Raw genomic sequence first — 24,856 nt, 5'->3', positions numbered from 1 at the left:
ATGGACAGCTGTTGAGAGGCCTCACAAGTGCTGCTAGCTGTTTACATCAGTTCCGCCAATCTCCGTAAAGAACCTAGAATGGTCCCAATACCCAGGTGACATATTGCGTTGGTGTTGTTGTGAGCGATGACCTGCAGCTGGCTCTAACTTGTGCTCGCATTTGCTTCTGGGATGGTGTCTTCAACGTAGCTGGCAATCATTCCCGGGTACACACAGAGTGATTTTGTTTCCCTCATGCAACGCTATTTCCTTAAGAGGCACCATGACGCGTCTAACCTTGGCACTGTCTACAATTAACAGCGCCCTCACCTCCCCGTGAATTAGCCCATATCTTGACACCTTCGAGTGACTGCTTGGTGCCAGACCAGGGAAGAGGTCGGTGGCAAGAGTGCATGGCACGCTCCGCGACGCATTTGTCACAGAACCTGCCCTTCGCTCCATCATTGGCGCCAAATGAAAACATTTGCCAACGCAGCTTCCAGATGTTCGCGAGCAGCAGCTGACCCCATCAAAATTTCACAATGTTCACAATCCCTAGCCAAATCTACTCGTGAGTGTAGAGCTTTCGAAGACAAAACGAAGTAGATGGGTTAATTCTGAAACTAAGGCTCTTACATAAAAACTAATCCAAGAGCAGTGCACAGACTTCAGGATCCAGCTGCTACGAGTGTGACTATGTTATAGGTTGTTTCATTTGCTGCCATTCACAAATGGCGTGCCATCTAGTGACTAAGACATGTCGTGTTTTCACAATATTAAATTTTGCAGATGCATAATTAAAAGCTTATTTGATCTCTTAGTACTTTAACAAAGTTCCATCGCGTTTGCACCGTTAATTACTTGGAAACTGAAAACTAATTACGACACGGAAATACTTGCAGTTAATGGTTTCTGTATTTAGAAGATAGGAAAACAGGAGTGCAGTAAAGCGTCTAGAAAATTTGTGGCTATAGCCAACGCTGGATGCAAAAAACTGCTGCGTAGTTTTTGACGGTTCAAACTGAATCACGTGGAGCTCTACTAAACCATTTATACATGAGTCTGGTTCTTTTGAACAAAGTGCCAGTTTAGACGTTAATATGCTCTAACACATATCAAGAAAGTATTTGCTAATTACTTCCACACAGACCTGCGGAAGCGCAACCAAACAAACCGCAATACAGAAATTTAAAGCTCCAGCTGCTGCAAGTGTCGCTGGCAATTATTACCGGTGCCTCGGGATCAGAACCACCGTATTACAACCAGGAAACAGGAAAGTGAATGAATGAAAAGAGGGATTCACTCTTAGAACGATAGACTGTTGCTGACGAGGATGCAGAGTGTGAGAAAGTCGTCTGATGGCAAGTTCTTCGGTTATTGAAATGGCTTTGATAGTTCCAACGTCTGTTCACAATAGCATTACGTTTCACTTAATTTTGGCCTTTCGCACGACATTATATCACAGCTGTAATTAACGATGGTATACACTTTACTGTCATTAAAAACAGTCTACCGTGATTAAGTGTCAAAAATGAAAAGTCATGCAATGAGCTTGGAATTTAATACTAAAAGACTTTAAATTGTCCTTCCTTACATTGAATGATTCCTATCTACTGCAGCAATTTGATTAAGACTGTTTATGAAAAACTTGTAGGGATGTCATAACTAATGTGTCTCTGAAATTACCTGGTAGACTGCGTCTGTCTCTAAGAAAGGTTACTAAGATTGCAGATACGGCACCCAAGACGACTTCAATTACATACAAAATACATACATATAAGTGAGGGATATAAACAGGAAAAAATATCTACAAATAATATTTAGCAAGAGCTGCTGTAACAGTAAATAACTCTAGGTAACTGTTCGCTTTTGAAGATGGATATAGGAGAAGGTATTGTAACGTTGTTATAAGAAAACATCTTTTACAAAACTAGTAAGTTTGTTGCGTTGCAGTTTAGATCTGACAGAAGTATCTACGTCCTTGAAGGGAAACCTTAAATATTAGCACTGTAATTAACAGACAGGTAAGTGATTCATAACTGGAGAAAAGTTAATGTCAGCTCCGTAGAATGAATGATGACCCGGCTAGTTTCGACATCAAGTCGTTGTTAACTGATTATAAACGCCTCTATAGTTTCTGTGAGTACACAGCATCGGTAGAACAAAATTGTTCAGTCTTTATCCCTAGTGTCATTAGTTAAATTATGCTCTTTGTTTGTGACAACTATGTAACTTTCTGACACTGAAGTTGCCCCTGACAGCACAAATGTAACTTTAATTTGTGGTGTTGCTGACGAAGAACTGTTAACAAGTAATTTGAAAATTGAATTGAACCTATTTAATACGCTTTACTAATATTTGTCTTAAGGAGTTTATTTGTATTGACGCTCCGCAGCAATGAAATGCCGATTGACAGTCGCCTGTGTAATGCCAGAGATGTCGGCAACTGCCTACCTGAAACGACTGTTGCAAGATCTCTGGTGCAGACGGTCCGTTGTCTCGACGATTGCTGGTCCTTCAGAATACACCACAAATGAAACCTCACTGGTCCAAAAGCAGAATTGTGGGGGGGGGGGGGGGGAGAATACCAATCGAGTTAATGTAATGCTAAGAACTGATTTCCAGAAACCACAGTGGACCTCCAACCGAACACCAACTCCAACGGGCACTTACTTTCTATGTCCCCAAAATTATGCCGTTCCCGAGCTCGATCCTCTAGGAGATTGCAGTGCCGTTTTGAGCATACCAGACAAGATCCTAGACAGATCTGCTCCAAAGACAACCCGCCGTTCCACTCGTAAAATTCAGTTTAACTCTAGGTTACAACGTAACACAGCTCACCTTCGCTCCACAGCTGTCTCTTGGTAACATTATTCACAGATATTAGTTTTCCTAGTGGGTAGAGACTCCTAAAAGATAAAGAAATTACATACAGACGTGGAATTAACATTACACAATAAATAAAATATTGATTCTACATAATACATTACATTGCATCTATAAACAAAATCATTACAATCCAGGATAAGCAACATTAACAGATAAAAGAGGGAAAACAAACAGAAAAATATACATACTGAGTAATTAATAATGTCTTACAGAAATCTAAACGATTAGTAATGGTAAGAAGCACAATACAATAATAAAAGCCACCCTTCATAATATTCTTTGGATGTCGAAACGTACACATGAGAGTCTCAGGTACACTTTTAGGTGAAACCGATGCGTCTGTAAAAACTTAAACGCTTTGTCCCTCAATCACCACTAGACGTGTATTTTGCTTGGTTCATACAGGAGCCTTTCAGTCAAGCATAAAAGTTTTATTTGATTGGTAGAACGCTCCCGTTGCCACAGCGAATGGAATACTTCGGCACTTTACCTGATGGGGTGAAAGATCATGTCCTGGGGCGTCGCCGTGACAATTTAAGTCAAGATGGGGAAAACGTACGGTATCAGCACGTTTCACCGCAACATAAAATGTACATGGTACAGTCCATCTCCTAGGTAGACGTATTGGAAGTTCGACTGACCTTTCCAAGCTGTATCGTGAGTTCCTCGATTCAGGGTGACCTGCCGTCGTCAGAGTCAGTTGCCATTTACGTTTACACTGACGGAAGAAAGCTGCAACACCAATAATGGGTAGTGTGACATAAACGAAAGTTGGCAGGCGTGATTTTACATCTGAAAAACGACGTGTATTCAAATTTCACGCCCGTCGGATGGAAATCAGCTTTGCTTTACATACAAGTTGTAACTGTCGTGAGCGCTATTTACCTTTGAGACTCAACGTCATGAGTTGATTTTAGTCAAGAATGACTTTAAGACGACAAAGGGGCCATTATCAACACCTCACTGAGTTTGAACGAGCTCGTGTAATAGGGCTACGAGAAGCTGGATGTTCCTTCCGCGATACTGCTCAAAGGCTTGGCAGGAATGTAGCCCCGGTACATGACTGCTGGCAGCGGTGGTTACGAGAATGTACGGTCACGAGAAGAACAGACTTCAGACGGCCACATCGCACTACTGATACGGAAGACCCTCGTGTTCGGCTTATGGCTTATGCGTATCGTACTGCACCTGTTGTTGTTGTTGTTGTGGTCTTCAGTCCTGAGACTGGTTTGATGCAGCTCTCCATGCTACTCTATCCTGTGCAAGCTTCTTCATCTCCCAGTACCTACTGCAACCTACATCCTTCTTAATCTGCTTAGTGTATTCATCTCTTGGTCTCCCCCTACGATTTTTACCCTCTACGCTGCCCTCCAATACTAAATTGGTGATCCCTTGATGCCTCAGAACATGTCCTACTAACCGATCCCTTCTTCTGGTCAAGTTGTGCCACAAACTTCTCTTCTCCCCAATCCTATTCAATACTTCCTCATTAGTTATGTGATCTACCCATCTAATCTTCAGCATTCTTCTGTAGCACCACATTTCGAAAGCTTCTATTCTCTTCTTGTCCAAACTATTTACCGTCCATGTTTCACTTCCATACATGGCTACACTCCATACAAATACTTTCAGAAATGACTTCCTGACACTTAAATCTATACTCGATGTTAACAAATTTCTCTTCTTCATAAACGCTTTCCTTGCCATTGCCAGTCTACATTTTATATCCTCTCTACTTCGACCATCATCAGTTATTTTGCTCCCCAAATAGCAAAACTCCTTTACTACTTTAAGTGTCTCATTTCCTAATCTAATACCCTCTGCATCACCCGACTTAATTCGACTACATTCCATTATCCGCGTTTTGCTTTTGTTGATGTTCATCTTATATCCTCCCTTCAAGACACCATCCATTCCGTTCAACTGCTCTTCCAAGTCCTTTGCTGTCTCTGACAGAATTACAATGTCATCGGCGAACCTCAAAGTTTTTATTTGTTCTCCATGGATTTTAATACCTACTCCGAATTTTTCTTTAGTTTCCTTTACTGCTTGCTCAATACACAGATTGAATAACATCGGGGAGAGGCTACAACCCTGTCTCACTCCCTTCCCAAACACTGCTTCCCTTTCATGCCCCTCGACTCTTATAACTGACATCTGGTTTCTGTACAAATTGTAAATAGCCTTTTGCTCCCTGTATTTTACCCCTGCCACCTTTAGAATTTGAAAGAGGGTATTCCAGTCAACATTGTCAAAAGCTTTCTCTAAGTCTACAAATGCTAGAAACGTAGGTTTGCCTTTCCTTAATCTTTCTTGTAAGATAAGTCGTAAGGTCAGTATTGCCTCACGTGTTCCAGTATTTCTACGGAATCCAAACTGATCTTCCCCGAGGTCGGCTTCTACTAGTTTTTCCATTCGTCTGTAAAGGATTCGTGTTAGTATTTTGCAGCTGTGGCTTATTAAACTGATTGTTCGGTAATTTTCACATCTGTCAACACCCGGTTTCTTTGGGATTGGAATTATTATATTCTTCTTGAAGTCTGAGGGTATTTCGCCTGTTTCATACATTTTGCTCACCAGATGGTAGAGTTTTGTCAGGACTGGCTCTCCCAAGGCCGTCAGTAATTCCAATGGAATGTTGTCTACTCCAGGGGCCTTGTTTCGACTCAGGTCTTTCAGTGCTCTGTCAAACTCTTCACGCAGTATCGTATCTCCCATTTCATCTTCATCTACATCCTCTTCCATTTCCATAATATTGTCCTCAAGTACTGCACCTGCAGCAGCAATTTGAGCAGCGGATGGTATCACGGTGGCACCGAGGCGGTTGCTTCACCAACAGTGCCGAGCCAGACACCCTGTAGTGGGCATTCCACTGACCCAAAACAACTGCCATTTGTGGCTACAATGCTGTCAAGCGAGAGATTATTGGAGGGCATGGTGGAGGTCTGTAGCGTTTTCTGATGAAAGCTGGTCCTGCCTCGGTGCCAATAACGGGCGTGTGTGGCTCGCAGGTGGGCAGCCGTGAGCCCGCCAGCAACCCGCCTGCCTGCTACACACACTGGACCCACACCTGGAGTTGTGATCTGGGATGTGATTTCGCACGACAGCAGGAACACTCTCGTTGTTATCCCACGCATCCTGATTGCAAATTTGTGCGTCAATCTGCTGTTGTGTTGCCATTAATGAGCAGCATTCCAGGGGGTATTTTACAACACGATAGCGCTCTCTCACATACCGCTGTTGGAATTCAAAATGCTCTACAGAGTGTCGACATGTTGCTTGGCCTGCTAGATCACCAGATCTGCCTCCTATCAATCACATATGGGACATCGTCGGACTACAACTGCAGTAAATGAAATGATCGTATGCCATTGTTGGCCAGGATATCCGATTCGGGTTCGGCCGCCAAGTGCAAGTCTTATTTCAGTCGGCGCCACATTGGGTGACTTGCGGCGGATGATGAGGATGAAATGGCGATGAGGACACCCAGTCCACGAACGGAGAAAATCTCCAACTCGGCCGGGAATCGAACAGGGGCCCAGAGCATGGGAGGCAAGCACTTTACCACCCAGTTAATAAGACGGACTACAACTCCAGTGTTATCGACAAACATCATTAACCGTCCATGTAATGACAACAGCCATGAACTCCATCCCACAAAATGACAAAAAAAAAAGTTCAAATGTGTGTGAAATCTTACGGGACTTAACTGCTAAGTTCATCAGTCCCTAAGCTTAAACACTACTTAACCTAAATTGTCCTAAGGACAGATACACACACACACACACGCACACCCATGCCTGAGGGAGAACTCGAACCTCCGCCGGGACCAGCCGCACGGTCCGTGACTGCAGCGCCCTCAGACCGCTCGGCTAATCCCGCGCGGCACAAAATGACATCCGGCACCTGTAGAACAGAATGGATACAAGTTTTCGTGCTTACATTCGAGTGTCTGGTGGTTACCTCTATTATTAACATACCAGATTTCACGTTTACAGTGGCTTATGTCACGCTTACATTAACCTGTATGTGCTACCTAGACAAATGTATACCCGTAATTCCATTTCTCTACATTAATTATTTTCTGGTGTTCCCATTTTTTTTACTTTAGTTCAAATCCATACACTGCAAACCACTGTGAAGAGCTTGGCGCTTCTCGTGGTATTTCTCATTGGGTTTGATCTAATCTCGTCCTCATGATCCCTAGGGAACGATATGTAGGGGTTGTAGTATATTCGTGGAATCATTATTTGAAGCCGTTTCTAGTAACTATGTAAGTAGGCTTTCTCAGGATAGTTTGCGCGTCTTCAAGTGTCTGCCAATTCAGTTCTTTCAGCATCTCTTTGACCCTCTCCCATGGGTATAATGAACCTGTGACCAATCCTACAGCCCTTCTCTCCATACGTTCAGTATCCCCTGTTAGACCTATTTGGCTCGGGTCCCACACACCTGAACAATATTCTAGGATGGACCGCATCAGTGATTTGTAACCAGTCTCCTATGTAAGCTGATTATATTTCCCTAGTTTTCTAATTATAAATAGAAGTCCGCCAGCTGCGTTACCTACGACTGAGCCTAAGTGATGGTTCCATTTAATTAATATTCCTACAAAGTGCTATAAACTGAACAAATTACATGAATTGACCGATACAAGCTGTGACTCGTTGTTACTGTAGTCATTGTTCTCCGTTTTGTTGAGATGCGCCTTTTTACGTTCCTTACATTTAAAGCAAGTTTCCAATCTTTGCATCACTTTGAAAGCTTATAAAGATTTGACTGAATATTTGTACAGTATTAACAGAATCTTCCGTCGGTTCTTGGTACAACAACATTGTAATAATAAATGAAAAGCACCAGTTTGCTTTTGTTCTACAATATTATTTCTATTGCTAACCGGTTTTCGGCTTACAAGGCCATCTTCAGACATTTACTGAGTGATAATACTCAGTAAATGTCTGAAGATGGCCTTGTAAGCCGAAAACCGGTTAGCAATAAAAATAATATTGTAGAACAAAAGCAAACTGGTGCTTTTCATTTATTATTTGTACAGTAGTTTTTTAGGCAGTGCTTCTTTATAGATAAGTGCATCACCTGTGGAAGGTCCGAGATTACAGTTAATGTTACCTGCAACGTCTTTAACAAACAACGTCAACAGCAGTTAGTCCAACGTGAGTCGATGACTGTCAGTCCAAAATGCGATGCCGCGTCTACCCTACAAGAAATCCTCAATCCAGACACAAATTTCGCCTGATATTCCATACGATCGTAATTTTGATAATATTGGTAGACGTGGTACTGAGTCAAATGCTATTCGGAAATCGAGAAATACTGCCGCTACCTGACCTCCTTTATCCGTGGTTTTCAGGATGTCATTGACTAAAGTGTGCAAGTTGTGTTTTTGGAATCCATGTTGATTGGCGTAGAGGAGGCCATTCTGTTCGAGATGCCTCATTACGTTCAAGCTCGGAGTATATTCTAAAATTCTGCAGAAAATTGAAGGTACTGGAAGGTGGTTTTCTGGATCACTTCCGTAACGCTTCTCGTAGACGAATGGCAGATGTGCTATCTTGCAACTACTAGTTGTTCTAAGGGTTTATGGTAGATTACAGCTCAAATAGTGGGTAACTCAGCCGAAAATACGGTACAGAATCTGACATGATTTCCACCAGGCCAAAGAACTTCGTTCAGTTTCAGCTGTTTATCAACACCACTAGCACTATTATTTATTGCACTGATCTTTGCAGTGGTGCGAGAATTAAAGTGGGACAATATCCCTGGATACTCATTTGTAAAGGAACATTTGGCAACCGAGTTAGCGTTTCTGCTTTTGCTTTGCTACCCAGACCGCACGAATTTCATTTTCCCCGGTACTCCTTTCATGTACAGCAGCTGAAATTCGTTCTTTGTCTCCTCCCATTCATTATCTTCCTCTCCAACAGGCAGCCGCGACAGAGCATCGGCAATACAATTCTCGGTCCCTTTAATGTAGCGTTTCTGGTAACTAAATTGCTGCAGGAACATTGCCCATCGCATCAAACGGTCGTTTAGTATTCTACAGTCTTGCAGAAAGCTAAGGGTCGTATGGTCGGATAGCACTGTTACCTCTCTACCTTCGAAATAGATACGGAACTTTTTGAATCCATACACGATTGGAAGCAGTGCTTTCTCTGATATTCTCTATCCACGTTCGTGTTTGTTGAGTATCTGGATGGCGAAAGCCACACTCCAGTGTTCTATCTTCCCGTCGATTTGTTTTTCTTGGAAGATCTCGCAGCCTATCCCATAATCTGAACTGTCCGATGACAAACAGGACGGAAGTGTCATCGCGGGATAATAGAGCATCTTGTTCGCATACAGTTTATCCTTAATGTTCTGAAAGTCTTTTTCACATTCCTTGGTCCATTTCCATGATGCGTTTTTCTTCAATAATTTACATAAATTTGAGTTATTTATTCCTCCATCCCCCAAGAATTTCCGATAAAACCCACATAATCCGAGGTAAGATTTTAATTGCTTTGCGTTGATTGGCCTTTTACAATCCGTGATTGATTTTACTTTTTCGGAACTCGGTAAAATTCTCTCAGATGTAAGAGTTTGTCCTAGAAACTGAATTTCCGATCGGAAAAATTCGCATTTGGCGATCTTTAACGTCATCCCATCTCGTCTTAAGGCCACAAGCACTCCCTCCAGCAATTTACAGTGTTTGTACCAGGATTCTGTCACTATTAAAATGTCTCCAGATGTATCACCAATTTACTCATCAAACGCTCTCCTAAGACATGGCTTAGCGCTCTCACAAATACTGCCGCAGAAGTCGTGAGGCCGAACGGTACAACCTTAAACCGCTAGCTTCGTCCTTCGAATAAGAAGGCCGTGTAATGTCTGCTTTCTTCTGCCAATGGAATTTGCCAAAATCCCGAGGTCGAGTCAACACTAGACATCAATTTTATGTTCCTGGAGTGTTGCTGCAGTTCCTCCATATTACCAGGCTGGTCGAGTTCTCTTAGAATTACCTTATTTATCTTACGCGCGACATACACGATTCTAACCGATTTGTCTTTTCTCTTTATAATTACAATTGGATTACAATATTCGCTCCTACACTGCTCTATAATATCCCATTCTAGCAGTTGCCTTAACGTGGCCCTGACGGATTCCCGATCAGCAGTAGGAAATCCATAAGGCTTGCACCTAATCAGCTCGTGCTTTAATACAGTGTTCGAAGTCTGTTACTGTACCGGGACGATCAGAAAATATGTCCTCATAACGAAACAACAATTCACATAACTCATTTTTCTCTACCTCTGATATACCCGTCGAGGGTATATGGCGTAATTATGGTGTGCGCAATCTGGTTGTCCCCGGTCAAAACATTCTTAAATCTTACTTTCCTTTTCTTCACTCTCAATTTCAAAATCCAAGCACGTTCCCATGCAATGAAGTTTTATATTTACATAAGAAATCTGTTCCCAGCTTCACATTTTTTACGCGTCCATTCACTACAAAGCATCCTGTACTACAATGATTCTCCTCGCACTTTAATTCCAAGAGCACTTCTTGATTTATCGGCTTACTTAAACCGCCAGCTGCGGTTTTACAGGTAGTAATACTAATTTCTTATTCTTTACCCTATGTAAAAAAACCTTCCGACAGTGCCGACCCATTGCTTCCAGAATCCAGCAGTGCGTCAACTTTCTCGTCATTTACTTTAATTTCAATGATACAGTGAACATTAATCATTTCCCATTCTCTGTGTCTCTTCTCTTCCATCTCTAGAGTACACATATCCTGTTCGACCCACCCTCAATTTCAACTCGTCCCAAAATAATCCATTAAATGCTTCTTTCATCCCAGTTTATTTTTTTCTCCATTCTAGAACTCCCGCCATCTTAAACTTCTCCTGAGTCCACAAATGAAGCAATAACGATCGTAATGTTCTACTGTACCGTCACCAATCAGTTACAGTAAAATCACATTCCTCCTTAAGATAGCATTCTGTCCAAATATCGCTTTCTATATTAGAATCAAACTCACAGTGTTCTCCCTTAAAATCATCTAAATTAGTAGCTACAACATCATTATCAGGAAATACAGCATTACTTTTTTTTCCACATCATTACAAACACTTTCACAAACATCACTTTCAACAGCCGCTGATACATCATACAACTTGCTACATAAAACCTCGTTTACCTCCGTTGACAAATCACCAATACAAGAACCGTTCGTAGTTTCACCACACTCTGCTGTTATAGTATGTAAATTGTAGCTACAATGTCTTGCAATTTCAATATCAACAGTACCATTAAATTCCGCTGGGTTTTGATTTAAACCTGAGCATAATACGTTCCCCTCTCCTACATGCTCCTGCACCACATTAATTTCAGACTGCACATCAAATTCAGGTCCACATTCATTCTCAAACAAACATTCAAGCTCCACAGATCCATCCAGAATTTTGGGTTCACCTCCATTAGTAGAAAGATACACACAGATTTCTTTCTCTGAAGTACCAATACCAGCAGCTTCAACTTTCGTAACTTCAGCACATAAAACATCATTACTACCTTTCTAATGCCACGCCGTCCTTATTAACCTCCTTAACAAATTTCACCGTCACAATATCACCTGAAACAACATCACCCTCATGACCGAGATCGTTACCGCTGATTAGTAGCCCTTTAGAATTTTCTGTACCATCTAACTCCGCAAAATTCAGCTCCCCCTCAGTCTCCATATGCACACAGAATCTTTTATTCTACACTCCTGGAAATTGAAATAAGAACACCGTGAATTCATTGTCCCAGGAAGGGGAAACTTTATTGACACATTCCTGGGGTCAGATACATCACATGATCACACTGACAGAACCACAGGCACATAGACACAGGCAACAGAGCATGCACAATGTCGGCACTAGTACAGTGTATATCCACCTTTCGCAGCAATGCAGGCTGCTATTCTCCCATGGAGATGATCGTAGAGATGCTGGATGTAGTCCTGTGGAACGGCTTGCCATGCCATTTCCACCTGGCGCCTCAGTTGGACCAGCGTTCGTGCTGGACGTGCAGACCGCGTGAGACGACGCTTCATCCAGTCCCAAACATGCTCAATGGGGGACAGATCCGGAGATCTTGCTGGCCAGGGTAGTTGACTTACACCTTCTAGAGCACGTTGGGTGGCACGGGATACATGCGGACGTGCATTGTCCTGTTGGAACAGCAAGTTCCCTTGCCGGTCTAGGAATGGTAGAACGATGGGTTCGATGACGGTTTGGATGTACCGTGCACTATTCAGTGTCCCCGCGACGATCACCAGTGGTGTACGGCCAGTGTAGGAGATCGCTCCCCACACCATGATGCCGGGTGTTGGCCCTGTGTGCCTCGGTCGTATGCAGTCTTGATTGTGGCGCTCACCTGCACGGCGCCAAACACGCATACGACCATCATTGGCACCAGAGCAGAAGCGACTCTCATCGCTGAAGACGACACGTCTCCATTCGTCCCTCCATTCACGCCTGTCGCGACACCACTGGAGGCGGGCTGCACGATGTTGGAGCGTGAGCGGAAGACGGCCTAACGGTGTGCGGCACCGTAGCCCAGCTTCATGGAGACGGTTGCGAATGGTCCTCGCCGATACCCCAGGAGCAACAGTGTCCCTAATTTGCTGGGAAGTGGCGGTGCGGTCCCCTACGGCACTGCGTAGGATCCTACGGTCTTGGCGTGCATCCGTGCGTCGCTGCGGTCCGGTCCCAGGTCGACGGGCACGTGCACCTTCCGCCGACCACTGGCGACAACATCGATGTACTGTGGAGACCTCACGCCCCACGTGTTGAGCAATTCGGCGGTACGTCCACCCGGCCTCCCGCATGCCCACTATACGCCCTCGCTCAAAGTCCGTCAACTGCACATACGGTTCACGTCCACGCTGTCGCGGCATGCTACCAGTGTTAAAGACTGCGATGGAGCTCCGTATGCCACGGCAAACTGGCTGACACTGACGGCGGCGGTGCACAAATGCTGCGCAGCTAGCGCCATTCGACGGCCAACACCGCGGTTCCTGGTGTGTCCGCTGTGCCGTGCGTGTGATCATTGCTTGTACAGCCCTCTCGCAGTGTCCGGAGCAAGTATGGTGGGTCTGACACACCGGTGTCAATGTGTTCTTTTTCCATTTCCAGGAGTGTATTAACATTCACACAATCTTTTGTCTCACATTCATAAAATAGATCATTTAGCCCTAAATCGTCGTCATCGCCTTTATCGTTATCTTTCATTTTCTTAGGATTACGCCTTTTACGTACGATCTGATTTGAAAATTAACCTATTTGAGTCTCATCTCTTACTAATTTCATTTCAAATTTATGACGCCTTTGTGCCGATTTATTGAAACATCACAATTCCGTTTACTCGCGTCCTATTCATTGCCAGATTATTTTACCATCTCCGAACCGGAGATGCGGCGAAACTTTGTTTCGGGATCTCCCACCACGCTGGTTCATTTCGCCACGTGCCAGTCACTCGAAATTGTGTTCTTAGTGTCGTTCCCTGTGGCGAAAGTATGCGCTCCTATTACCCCTTCGAAATTTATCATTGGATGTGTTCTGTTACCGTTTCCCTTATCAAAACTGTTGTTTGCGTTCCTTTGATAATTTTACAGATGTCTTTCGTAGTAGTTACTCGGACTGTAGTTATGATATCCACTCTGAAAACTAGTTGTCGGCTTACTTTGCGGTTTAAATTTCAACGCCCATTCTAATTTTTCTACAAAGTCAAAAAATTCGACTATTGAGTTGCTAGGACTGTGCACTAGATCCCACTGCAAATTTTCCGGTAACCGCCTTTTCAATGTCGTAATTTCGGTAAGCACTCCTAATGGACTTTTCACATGCATTAATCTCGCAAATTCACGTTTACAAAATTCTCGCATCTACCCGTTAGCGTATTTAAATGTGTATATTTGCCTACGATTGCGGCTAACCTTCCAAATGTCTTTTCACGAATTTTATCTTCGCTTCGACGGACATTCTCCTCATGAAACCATCCCTGCATGCTGCTAGAAAATTTACTAGGTGATATTTCCCTTCGTCTCCAAAACGTTTGACCGTTACCGAGTTCATCCACGGAACACTGATGACTGTAGGGGTTTAATGTGCAGCTAAAGAGTTCAATTCGCTTTTTATTTCACTGATTTGCTTTTTTACTTCTCCATTTTCAGTTTTAATGCCAGATTCTACTTGTTCCTTTATTTTATCTATTTCTTTCTCCCCTTTACCTATTCGAACGAGTAAGTTGCTAATAGCCTCTGTCGTCTCAGCCATTAGAGCATCTTGCCTACTCATGCAATTTCTTTCGTTGCCTCCCAGATCTGCCTGCAACTCCTCCACCTTATCACTGAAATTTTTCTCCGCTTGATCTACCTTAGAGTCAAGTATCCAAACCTCATCAGAAATGTTGCCCATTTCATCCCGAATGGTTTTTAATTTTCCGTCTATCAATTTCTCGATTCAACTAGCAGTTTTACCCACTTCGTCTTTCACGACGGGAGCTATTTCGGATTGAACCTAATCAATTTTTAAATTTACGTCACGTATGTCGGATTGAACAGAATCTAATTTGGATCAGAATCCTCTTACTATTTGCATGAAATGCGACATCATGGCTCCCCCAAATACATCTCCCTTGCCTGATTTCGGACTATTTTCCCTACTAAATTCACCGCCGATCACGCTCTCCCGCTCCGACTTCGGGCTAAGCGGCTCGTTAGTATTTTCGGACCCACACTAAATGGCCGACTGCTTAATAATAGTGACATATATAATTGGCAATTGAACTACAGAATCATACATAATCTCGATAGCAGTGCAGGTACTTACCTTTGTCGTGCTGGATCCCTCTATCATGGTATTGCCGCCAATGTTGCAGTTGAACCCGACGCCGTAGATCTCGTAGCCTCTGGTGTGGTACTGCAACCGCCGCTTCACGATGAATCGCTGTTGAAGATACGGCTACCGGCTTGAACCACGTGCTTCCGACGTCGCCTCTTCTTCTGAGTTACTTTTTTATCACTCCTAACCACTGATAAAACTCTGTGCACACGTCTATTGCAAAATTCCTAGCTCAGAGCCCCGACGCAAACTGCCTAAACTGCCACAGAATTGGGACCTAGATAACAGAACGTTATTCACAACTATTAAAGAAACCTAATATTCAGTCCTGAACCGATCTCACATTTAAGTTTTGTGAGAGGTCCTGCCTATCGAAGTTGAGATAATACTTTTGGAAACACTTTGCAGAATTCAAATCCAATTCTAAAACTTTACAGAGTTCATATCCTGCAAAGAACACTTTTAAAATCCAATCCTGTTCCCACACTTTGCAAAATTCTTATCCCTCAACTAACACTTTCCAAATTCTTATTCCGGACGAGCCCCTCAGTTGCAAGCGAACATCCCAAAAATGTTCTGCTGACATGCGGTTCCTCTTCGTCGCAATGTCTTGGCTCAAATAGTCACTTGTGACCCTTTGGTTAAATTATCTGGCTAATGACAAGTTTGCGAAATTGTATGAAACAAAGTTAATAGAACATACAATAACAGTAATAATACTAAAGAACAAATGTAGCTATTATGTAATAACAAATATTCTATTACCTAATGATATGATAAGGTGTCATGCTGTCATCATTCAATGTGTTTTGTGTGGAGGGGATGATGTTCTGATGCTGAACTGAAAATACTGATAATTTAAATTTACTATATATTTTGAACAAATAAAGTTACAGAGTTGATAATTAGAAAGTTTGTCATTTTAATGATGCTATTTTATATGAAATGTCGATCGTTAAGATCGACCAAAGCGTACAGATTTTAGCATTCATATCTTTGTCACAAAACTTCTTAATTTCACTTTAACAGTAAACCCTAAATTAATACAGATATGAACAATATTCAAGTTTTATTGGAACCACAATGAAAATTTAAGAAAGACGGTAGATTAAAATTACTGTGGCTTCATTCCCTGAATTACTACAGAATTAAATAGTTTTCATAAACATTTCCCTTTATGGCTGATCTCAGGTCCGCCATATTTAACACTGCAAAGCCTCCCTGGGCACAAACAGCTCCTACGGGGTTTCCCTATGACGTAGGTTCTGGTCTGCCTCACTTGCACACTACAGCACCTAGGCCTGATCAGCCTGGTCTCATTCAGCAAAATAGACGCCTGTGAATATCCCCATCTCGTTACGAATCTGTGCTCTTTGTGGCACACGGTCCTGGATGACAGGATTCGTTTCAAGATTCCTGGAAGGCTGTCTCTTTCAGATATATACTTAAATGAGAGAGAAATGCTCGTTAACTCACAACAGCCTTCGATGTAATTGTCTTACGGCAGTCATTGCAGGTTTCACTCATTGCCCTCTTGACAGTCCAACCTGCTTCAGTCAACGTTTCCCTATTTATCTATCGTATTATGCTTTGTTTTGCACCTATTATACAGTGGTCTCTGTTCCTTTAGAAGCTTCTTTAGTGCCAACATATACAATGGAGGATCCCTCACATCATGAACTGCTCTATTAGGTACAGTCTGACAAGTGCATGGTCAACTGTTCCGTTAAGCATGAGCCACTGTTCTACAAGCTCCTTTCCAGAGGTAAACGTTTCTAGTTCCTTTCTGATATACGACGCTACTGCGTCTCGTTTTACTTTGCTGAATATATAAATCTTTATCAATGTTTTAGTTGACGTTTGTTCCTTGATAACCATTGTCGTCGCAGCTGCCTCATAACCACTAATATCAGTTGCTATGTGTCAATAAAGAAATCACGTCTATTCGCTGCTTTCAGGTCCAATATATTTTCATCGTGAGTTTCCGAACAACCTGTTCTAAATAGCGCTGAGAGAATGCATTTAGTAATGTTTTGTAGGATACTTGGTCACGCCGAGCACACACAGAACTTTTGTTTTCCCAATTGTTTGTTGGATTATGTGATTTAGGGATGATGGGTGTGGCTTCAACTAAACGTATGGTATCAACTGATAGGCATACGACGGGGAAGCAAACCACTCGCCATTTCAGTGCATGTCAACAACAACTGATGGACAGCCCTACCATCAAGAACCACCTCCTTGCTTTGGAGTAGAGACACGGCCGCCCTATATGTATACATGTGTACAACACACGTCATAAACGTTTGGCTTAACCGCCCGCATTTGGCTTTTAAACTTGGAAAATGTTTAACTGGTTCGTTGAGTCGTGGTACACAAACACGTGAAAGTAGCCTATGAGTACTTTAATGGCCACACAATGCATTCCTTTCACCTGTAGGGTAATCTTCAGCTAGGTAGAACCAGTGTCAACTGAAGGATGTTTACCTGAGAAGGCATGAGGTCAATCATACATTTCATAATGTGCCTCCCTAAAGGTGCCGACTCGAGACTTCATCAAGGCAGCGTTCCCACACCTCTCAAACTGCGTCAGAATGAATTGCAGAATACTCCATGAACACGAGGATGCTTGTTTAACTCTTCCACTCCCCCCCCCCCCCCCCGATGTCCCCCCCACCCCCGCCTCCAAATGACCGCAATCCACTTGCGCACATCTCGGACGCCATGGACACGAGAGAGCGTGTCTTGGATCCAGCTCACACCAATCTCTGTCACGTGTGAATACTAAACGGCTTGTTGTGTGTCTTGGAATCTATGCTATGACGCTATTCCGCAACACCAAGACAGAAGTGGATACTACAATAGGCACCTGAGAAGAATGTCTGCAACGCTGAGGCAGCAGTGAAACTAAACAGTCCTTGTTTCACTTACTTTCTCTGTGTAACTGGCGGTCAAATATTGCCCTACCAATACACTTCGTTGTCAGCCATGTTGTATTTCACTGTTGGTCGTTTATTGTTTCCCGGTTCCTTTCACTTTTATGAATAGCATAAGTGCTAAAGCTGAAAGTTGTAGTTGTAGTCAACAATAAAACTACGGGAGAACCATACCATTGGCCATGTTTTAACTGTATAAAATTCAACGTATATCTTGATGAAAGAACGTATTTTACCAGTTGCATATACATACACTACCAGTATTAACAAATTATTGAGGGAACAACTCCTTATACCATGTACGTACATCTGGTGAAGCTGACATTATTTCGTAATTATCAGCGCCCGAGCTTCTTCGAATCAGTTTCGATGTTGACATAATTTAATTTTTTCTAAATGTTCTTAGAACGCCATGTACTATTCTGTCTATAGCAGGTCACAAAAGCACACCCATCTCACAGCTGCATCCCAACCGCCAGTAATCTTAGCTACAGACACTGCACATGACAATTTGGTTGTGAATACTTCATTTGCTCCTGAATGTGCTATTAGCAATGCGCCAGTTTTTGAAACACATCTTTAATTATGATCTGAGGCAAAATGCTAACAGTCGTCGTAAGTCGTGTGATGTGCAGCGACAAACAAGGACCACAGTTATATGTTCATCTTCCTGACGTTAGTGATACCTTAGCTTCAGATAAGATTTCCGCTTTGTTTCCACTTCAGGTTGACACTGCTTACGAACGCATGTTTGCGAGACTTCTTAAACAGTGATACCCGCCGCCTGCTTCAACATCGTAGATTAGAATGTGCTCCGTATTTCCAACGAGCAGTCAGTGCGAGACAATGCGGTACTCAGACATCTTGACAGAGGAGTTACTTCTCTGCGCTGTTGCGGCGCGCATCGGTTCGGAAAACTTTACAGTGGAAGAGAAAAGTGTCAAAGTTGCCAGTGAGGATGTGATAGGTTTTACGTGTGCGCACGTTCGTATTTTTGTAACAGCAGGAGTTGAAGGAAACTGTGAGAATAATAGCAGGCGAGTGCAGTTTCATTTCTTCGCCAAAGTCATGCCAAATTTTCCGCTGTTGGATGACAGGAAGAGTTATACAGTGCAAGCGTTCCAGCGGGAAGCTGATTTCTTTTCGAAAATCCTGCCAAAGCTGCAACGAGGTGTTACGTGCACTTGTGAATGTTACGTGGCCAGTCGCCAAGTTTTGGTACTGGACGACTTGTCGGTCCTTGGTTTCAGGACCATGGATTCGAGGCAGCTCTTCGACTACGACCACTGCGAGACAATTCTGAGAACACTAGCCTACTTCCACGCAACTTCCATAATTTACGAAGAGAAGCAGGGTTCGCGTGGCTACATCCAGCAGAAATGGTCCACCGAAATCGACCAGGATTTTGAACTTTCGAAGGTAGACAGTCTGATAGACGGCTGGATGGTGGCCGGTGTTGAAGTTATTGCAACACTCGCCGAGCAAGTCTGGCCAGGTGAAGAGGGTGCTGACATCGCTAGACGGATAAGAGGAAAACGCCGGGAAATCTGTCACCGTTTTCTCAAGCTGAGGAAGCCGTCCGCAGTGCACCGGAACGTGGTGTGCCACGGCGACTTCTGGGCCAGTAACGTGATGGTTAAATACGACGCCAGCGGCAAGCCTGAGTCTGCCAGGCTGATCGACTTCCAGCTGGTGCGGTACGCGCCGCCAGTCTTCGACGTGATGACCATCCTCCTGCTGAGCACGGATCAGGACTTCCGGGACCGCCACCTACACTCACTCCAGCAGGTGTATTTTTCGACGCTCTCGGCACAGATCGCAAATGAGGGGCTGGACGCCGAGCGGTGTTATACTCTTACGGAGTTAATCGAGAGCTGGCACGACATGGCTGCAGACCTCAGTATTATCGCTGCTATTCTCCAACCACAAGTACTGATGGACAGCCGCCGGCTGCGGCTTCTAATGGCCAATAGAGAATCGTACGATCGCTTTCTGTACATCGACCGGAGGAGAGAGGTGCTCGAGGAATTCTCCGCAGACGCTTTCTACAGAGCGAGAGTCACTGAAGCTGTCAAAGAGTTTGTTATTCTCAATTATGAGTGGATTCATGGCGAAACTACAAAAAATTCGTGAATGTAAAGTTTCTTGTTTTCTGAATAAAATAGGTGATGGCTATTTGCAGCGTAGTAGTTTTATAATTTTGAAAAGGAGTTTTTACGATTCCAGTGGCATTTCACACATCAATTATGCCTCAGATGTATATTTTTTTGGTTTCTCTATCACTCCGTAACTAGTATAGATCATAACGTCTCAACCACTGAAATATAACTGACTGATGGTACCAGGCCATAGCTATGGTGGTCATAAGCTTATCTTTTATGAAATATGCGTTGCTGATATGGTGTGCACTATTCAGTACACCACTAGTAGTGGCGTTTAGTTGATTTTTCATTTTTTGAATCAGTTTCCCTCTGCAATCTGGAGTTTTCCTAGATCTCTGTTAGGACAATGGTAGACGGTGTATTTATGTGTGTGTGTGTTTGTCTGCCTTTATGGGCGGGTGTGCAACGACAAAAGATGTTTATCTAGATGTGTCTATATGAGCTGTCATGGAAGAGACCCTGCTGATCAGAAGTGTGACAACGTTCTATTTTACGCTTAAAAAGCTTGTTGAAGTTCAGTTCCTATTAATGCTAACTGTCCCGAAATAGTGTGGCTAATTATGAGCTGAATTCCTATAGTATATACAAACTTATGAGTCCGTATCAGTATCATTTCGAAGTCAAGCTACTTTGATTGGCTATATAATCGGACTGGAGAAGAGAGAAACAAATATGTGCGAATGTTACGACAATCTGTAATACGTCATTTCATAACGGGCGCAGCCTCCATTGATTGCACTATTGTAGCCGTGTACCACATGCTGTCAAGTCTCGTTTGTGCTTGTAGAACGTAACCCCATACTGTGTCGGCTTATTAAGAGACGGTTGCTTTTTTACGTGGAATTTTATTTGACATTTCGATGTAACGTTGTATTCGGTACAACTCTATGTATTAATAGAGACAAAAAATTCAAAAAAGGAGAATTTCGTGAAATAGTTCTTACCAATACAACTAGTAGAGGACAATGAAGCTAGCTTGTTTTGTTTAGTCCCAAAGCATGGCAAAGTGCAGTTGATAATATCGAGTTACGGATATGGAAACCGGAACACCATCCCACTTTTTGAACAGATACTGTACCTTGCTGTGTTAGTAGTGTACCTTGCTTAGCTTGGTCTCGATTAAACACAGAAAATCGGTAAACATTTGTTGCTATCCCTTCCTTGCTCAGCTTGCACCATTTCTTGTTCCAGCTTGTACCGCGCTGTCTGCTACCAACATACAGCAGTGGCAGTCAGTCGCTGCTGGAGAACCAGTTATTCTCCGTCTTTTGCTGTCACTGTCAAGAAATGTCGTAAAAGCGAATATCACATCAGGCTAATTTTTCCATTCTACATATACAAACTAATAAAATAAAACACTCTCCTGACGCTCTGCAACTATTGTCTATCACGAACCTCTTTTCGGGTTTTTAGGCCACCATCAAGTGACAACTGAAAGTCGCAAACACAGATAAAATAACGTACGACATACATAATGGTGTAGTATCTATGCAATGAGTATTAAGACGTGCAAAACTGTATTTTTCGTCGAAGAAAGTCAGGTGATTATGTTTCGGGCCAAGACCTGTCTGTAAGCGCTCTGAAGTTATGGAATTTCAATACACTCGTTCCATAGACATCTTAGTAATTTGCAGTCATTATCTGTAATGAACCTGACTAAAAGCTTTGATAAGATAGACGCGAGGGAGTTTCGCTTGTTTACAACAATGTATTACAGCTGCTATGTCGCTTATTTTGTTATACAAAAGAAAAAGATGGCTACAATTATCTTTCTTGTTGAAAGTCTCCCGAAAGACGATGAATGTAGAACTGTCTATCGCAGGCAGAAAATCAGGGAGTTAGTTTCACTGTGAAAACGTGTGAAAACTGAGCAAATATTTGTAACATTAAAATTTCAGTCTTAGCCCTAAATGTGAAAACCAACGTCACGTGACTATTTCGATTTTATGTTGATGACATGCGCAGTACGTCACGCTCCCTCTATAGATATTTCTGCTCCATGACGATCCAAACAGACATTACCGATAGAATTACGTTAGATACGTGGAAAGATGAAAAAAGAGTGTTCACAAAGAACAGTATTACCCCTTTTGTGTTATATGGGTATCGTCACATTTTAGAAAAAGGAATAATACAATCGATTTAATTATTATAATCAAACACAGGCGTAATTGAAACTCTTTCGTGTTATATTAACTTTGAAACGTAAAATCTATGCTCATAGAACTGACTAAAGGATAGGGCTTAAAGTGCGATGAGCCACCTCTGTGACAGATTCAAAATATAAAATTTTATTGTAAAAAATTCCATATATTCTCTGTGACTCTCTGGGATGTAGAGGTTATCTTTTATCGTGCCACGTATTACATTTTATTACCTTTCCATTCACGGATGCATCGCTGGAAGAATAATTGCGTGTACTCTCCTGTCGGATGTGTTATTTACCCAGTTTCATCCGCACAACATGTAGTAGTTTGATTTCCGCCCTGAAATAGGTTCTTCAAGTCTCGGAAGTTATTAGTGCCCAAGCTGATTGCCATGTAGAAAGTTCTGGACCGGGTAAGTGACAATATTATATGTTCAAGGATTCTGCTACAAATATATGTGACTGATTATACGGCGGAAGTTCTATGTATCACTTACATTTCTTCTTGGTAGATGAATTCACTCGCAAATTATGTATAAAACTGCCTGATCCTTGCGTGTATTGTGTGCGCGCTATTCATAATGAAATACGTTCAAACATGTAGAGTAAGGAGATTGAAAAAACATCGTACCATTACGAAAAGAAAGTTCACTATACAGCTATGATAATCTATTGCACGTTTCCAGTATTTGCCAAGTGAAACAATGTGATATTAGGAAATATAGCGTAAAAATATCGTTGCTCTGACTCAAGCCAAACAGGTTCAAAATGGCTCTGAGCATTATGCGACTTAACTTCTGAGGTCATCAGTCGCCTAGAACTTATAACTAATTAAACCTAACTAAACTAAGGACATGACACACATCCATGCCCGAGGCCAAGCCAAACAGGCCGTGTGTGCCATCTCGAAATCGCCGTAGTTTTTACTCATCACAGGTGAGCTGTTTTAGATATCTCGGATATTATTATTAATTTATTTATTCGTCCGGGAAACATGTCACAATAATGTTGGACTTTTCATCATAAAATATACAATGGAAATAGATGGCTCAAAGATTTCATACACATGGGATATATATCTTTGTACGAGGATAGGACAGGTGGTCGACCGTGGCATTGCTGAAAGAAACATCTTGACATCTGCCTGAAATGATTTAGGAAAACTACAGGAAACCTAAATCAGGATGACCCGACAGAGCAAACTCCTTGCTCTAGAAAATGAAGTCAGTGACTTGACGACTGCACTTCGTCTTTCTGTTGGTCCCTATGTACAGTGTTCTTTGATCATGCACAGTCTACACCAGATAATTTAAAAGATAGTTTTATCACTTCACACACTTACCTGCTTGTGACTCCTGGACCATGCGTTCCTAGCTCTCGTTTCATTCTGTTCGTAAAACTTACTCTATGGCCGTAAATTTTTAATTGTGCTCCCTGCATACCTTCATGTCCTACCTACAGTCCGTCTGAAAAACTGAGACAGCATCCCACAATGATGAAATGTTGAGCTCTGAACAGTTCCGTTAGCATCGTGTGGTATAAGGTGTGGCAGTTGTCACCTTTCATTATTAGCAAATCTAAGTCATTGCATTACGTACGAAGTATGTTTTAGCTGCTTTATGAAGAAATATAATCATTTTCATCTTCTTGGACAATTCATTATACAAGTTTTTTCTCTGGAACAAAACACTGTTTTGAATTCTTTTTGTTTCTCCACTGTGAAAGTCCAAAGTGGCTCTTGTTCCATAATAACCCATAGAACTACTGATGAAATACTTATTAATGTTTTCTCTAACATACAAAGCAGATTGATAGATGCACTCCCATGATGCAGTAAGGATAGCCAGCTTTTTTAAAGTATCTCTTTAAAATATGCCATACTATTACATCTATTCATTATTATTATGTCTCCATTATGCAGTTAGAAAATTGTATCCATGTCTTGTGCCTTTGATACGAAGAGAAGGATCTTTTGGGGTCGAATGTTATCTGCACGCTGTGCTCTCTGAGTTCTCTGACAAGTTCGTAAGAACCAATGTCTTGTGGTGATATACAGTTCCCATATACTGAGTGTACCACAAGACATTGGCTTTTACCAACTTGTGACATACAGTTCTCATGTATACTTAGTATATGGGAACTGTATGTCACCGCAAGACATTGTCTGTTACGAACTTGTGACATACAGTTCCCATATACGCTCAGTTTATGGGAACTGTATGTCACCACAAGACACTGGCTGTAACGAATTGGTGACAGAACACAGAGAGAATGAAGTGCTGATAACATACTTATTGACAGTGTCATTGTGTGATCAGTCCCTATTCGCTGAAAATCAGTACTTATCCCTAAAAACCTTGTGTTTTTAATACAGAAAACAAATTTATCATCTATGATTGATACCACACTGTTATATTCCCTCTTTATGCTGCAGTGAACGCTGCTTGTTTCGTTGCGTTCAGTGTCCATTTATTACATACTGCTCAATTGCTACCAGCCGTGAGGGTTGAATTTGCTTTGTATGTAACAGCAGTTCTACATCAGTGTCTGACTCTTGAAGTAGTTGTATATCAACAACAGAACTGGACCTAATACCCTGACACGAGGCACATCTATGTTTACATGCTTATTGTCTGGGAAATGTTTTACTAAAAACTTGTGACGAGTGACCTCTCTCTACCTTTTGCAACCTGTTTTCCAGGTGAGACTGCAACCATTCACTTTGTGTTCATCTTATACCTAATGCTTCTAGGTTGTTTAGTATTATTTTAAAGTCATCTTTATCAGAGGCCTTGGACAAGTCTAAGAATACGGCTGTAAGACGGTCGTCTTTCACAAGCTGCGACATAATAGTGAATAA

The 24,856-nt window shown here is 42.3% G+C and overlaps 1 protein-coding gene across 1 annotated transcript; it reads left to right on the top strand.

Moving 5' to 3' along the window:
• Positions 1-18,534: 18,534 nt before the first annotated feature.
• Positions 18,535-19,821, top strand: LOC126088388 (uncharacterized). Its single transcript, XM_049906527.1, has one exon. It carries the CDS (start codon positions 18,535-18,537, stop codon positions 19,819-19,821), a length of 1,287 nt encoding a protein of 428 aa, XP_049762484.1.
• Positions 19,822-24,856: the final 5,035 nt, after the last annotated feature.

This window comes from Schistocerca cancellata, chromosome 6 (genome assembly GCF_023864275.1).
Source record: "Schistocerca cancellata isolate TAMUIC-IGC-003103 chromosome 6, iqSchCanc2.1, whole genome shotgun sequence".
Taxonomy (NCBI): domain Eukaryota; kingdom Metazoa; phylum Arthropoda; class Insecta; order Orthoptera; family Acrididae; genus Schistocerca; species Schistocerca cancellata.
The sequence above is the reverse complement of the archived record's forward strand: the minus strand, read 5'-3'. Positions and strand labels throughout refer to the sequence as shown.

Coding starts and splice junctions, on each gene's coding strand:
- LOC126088388 (XM_049906527.1), top strand. CDS start 18,535: ATGCGGTACTCAGACATCTTGACAGAGGAGTTACTTCTCTGCGCTGTT.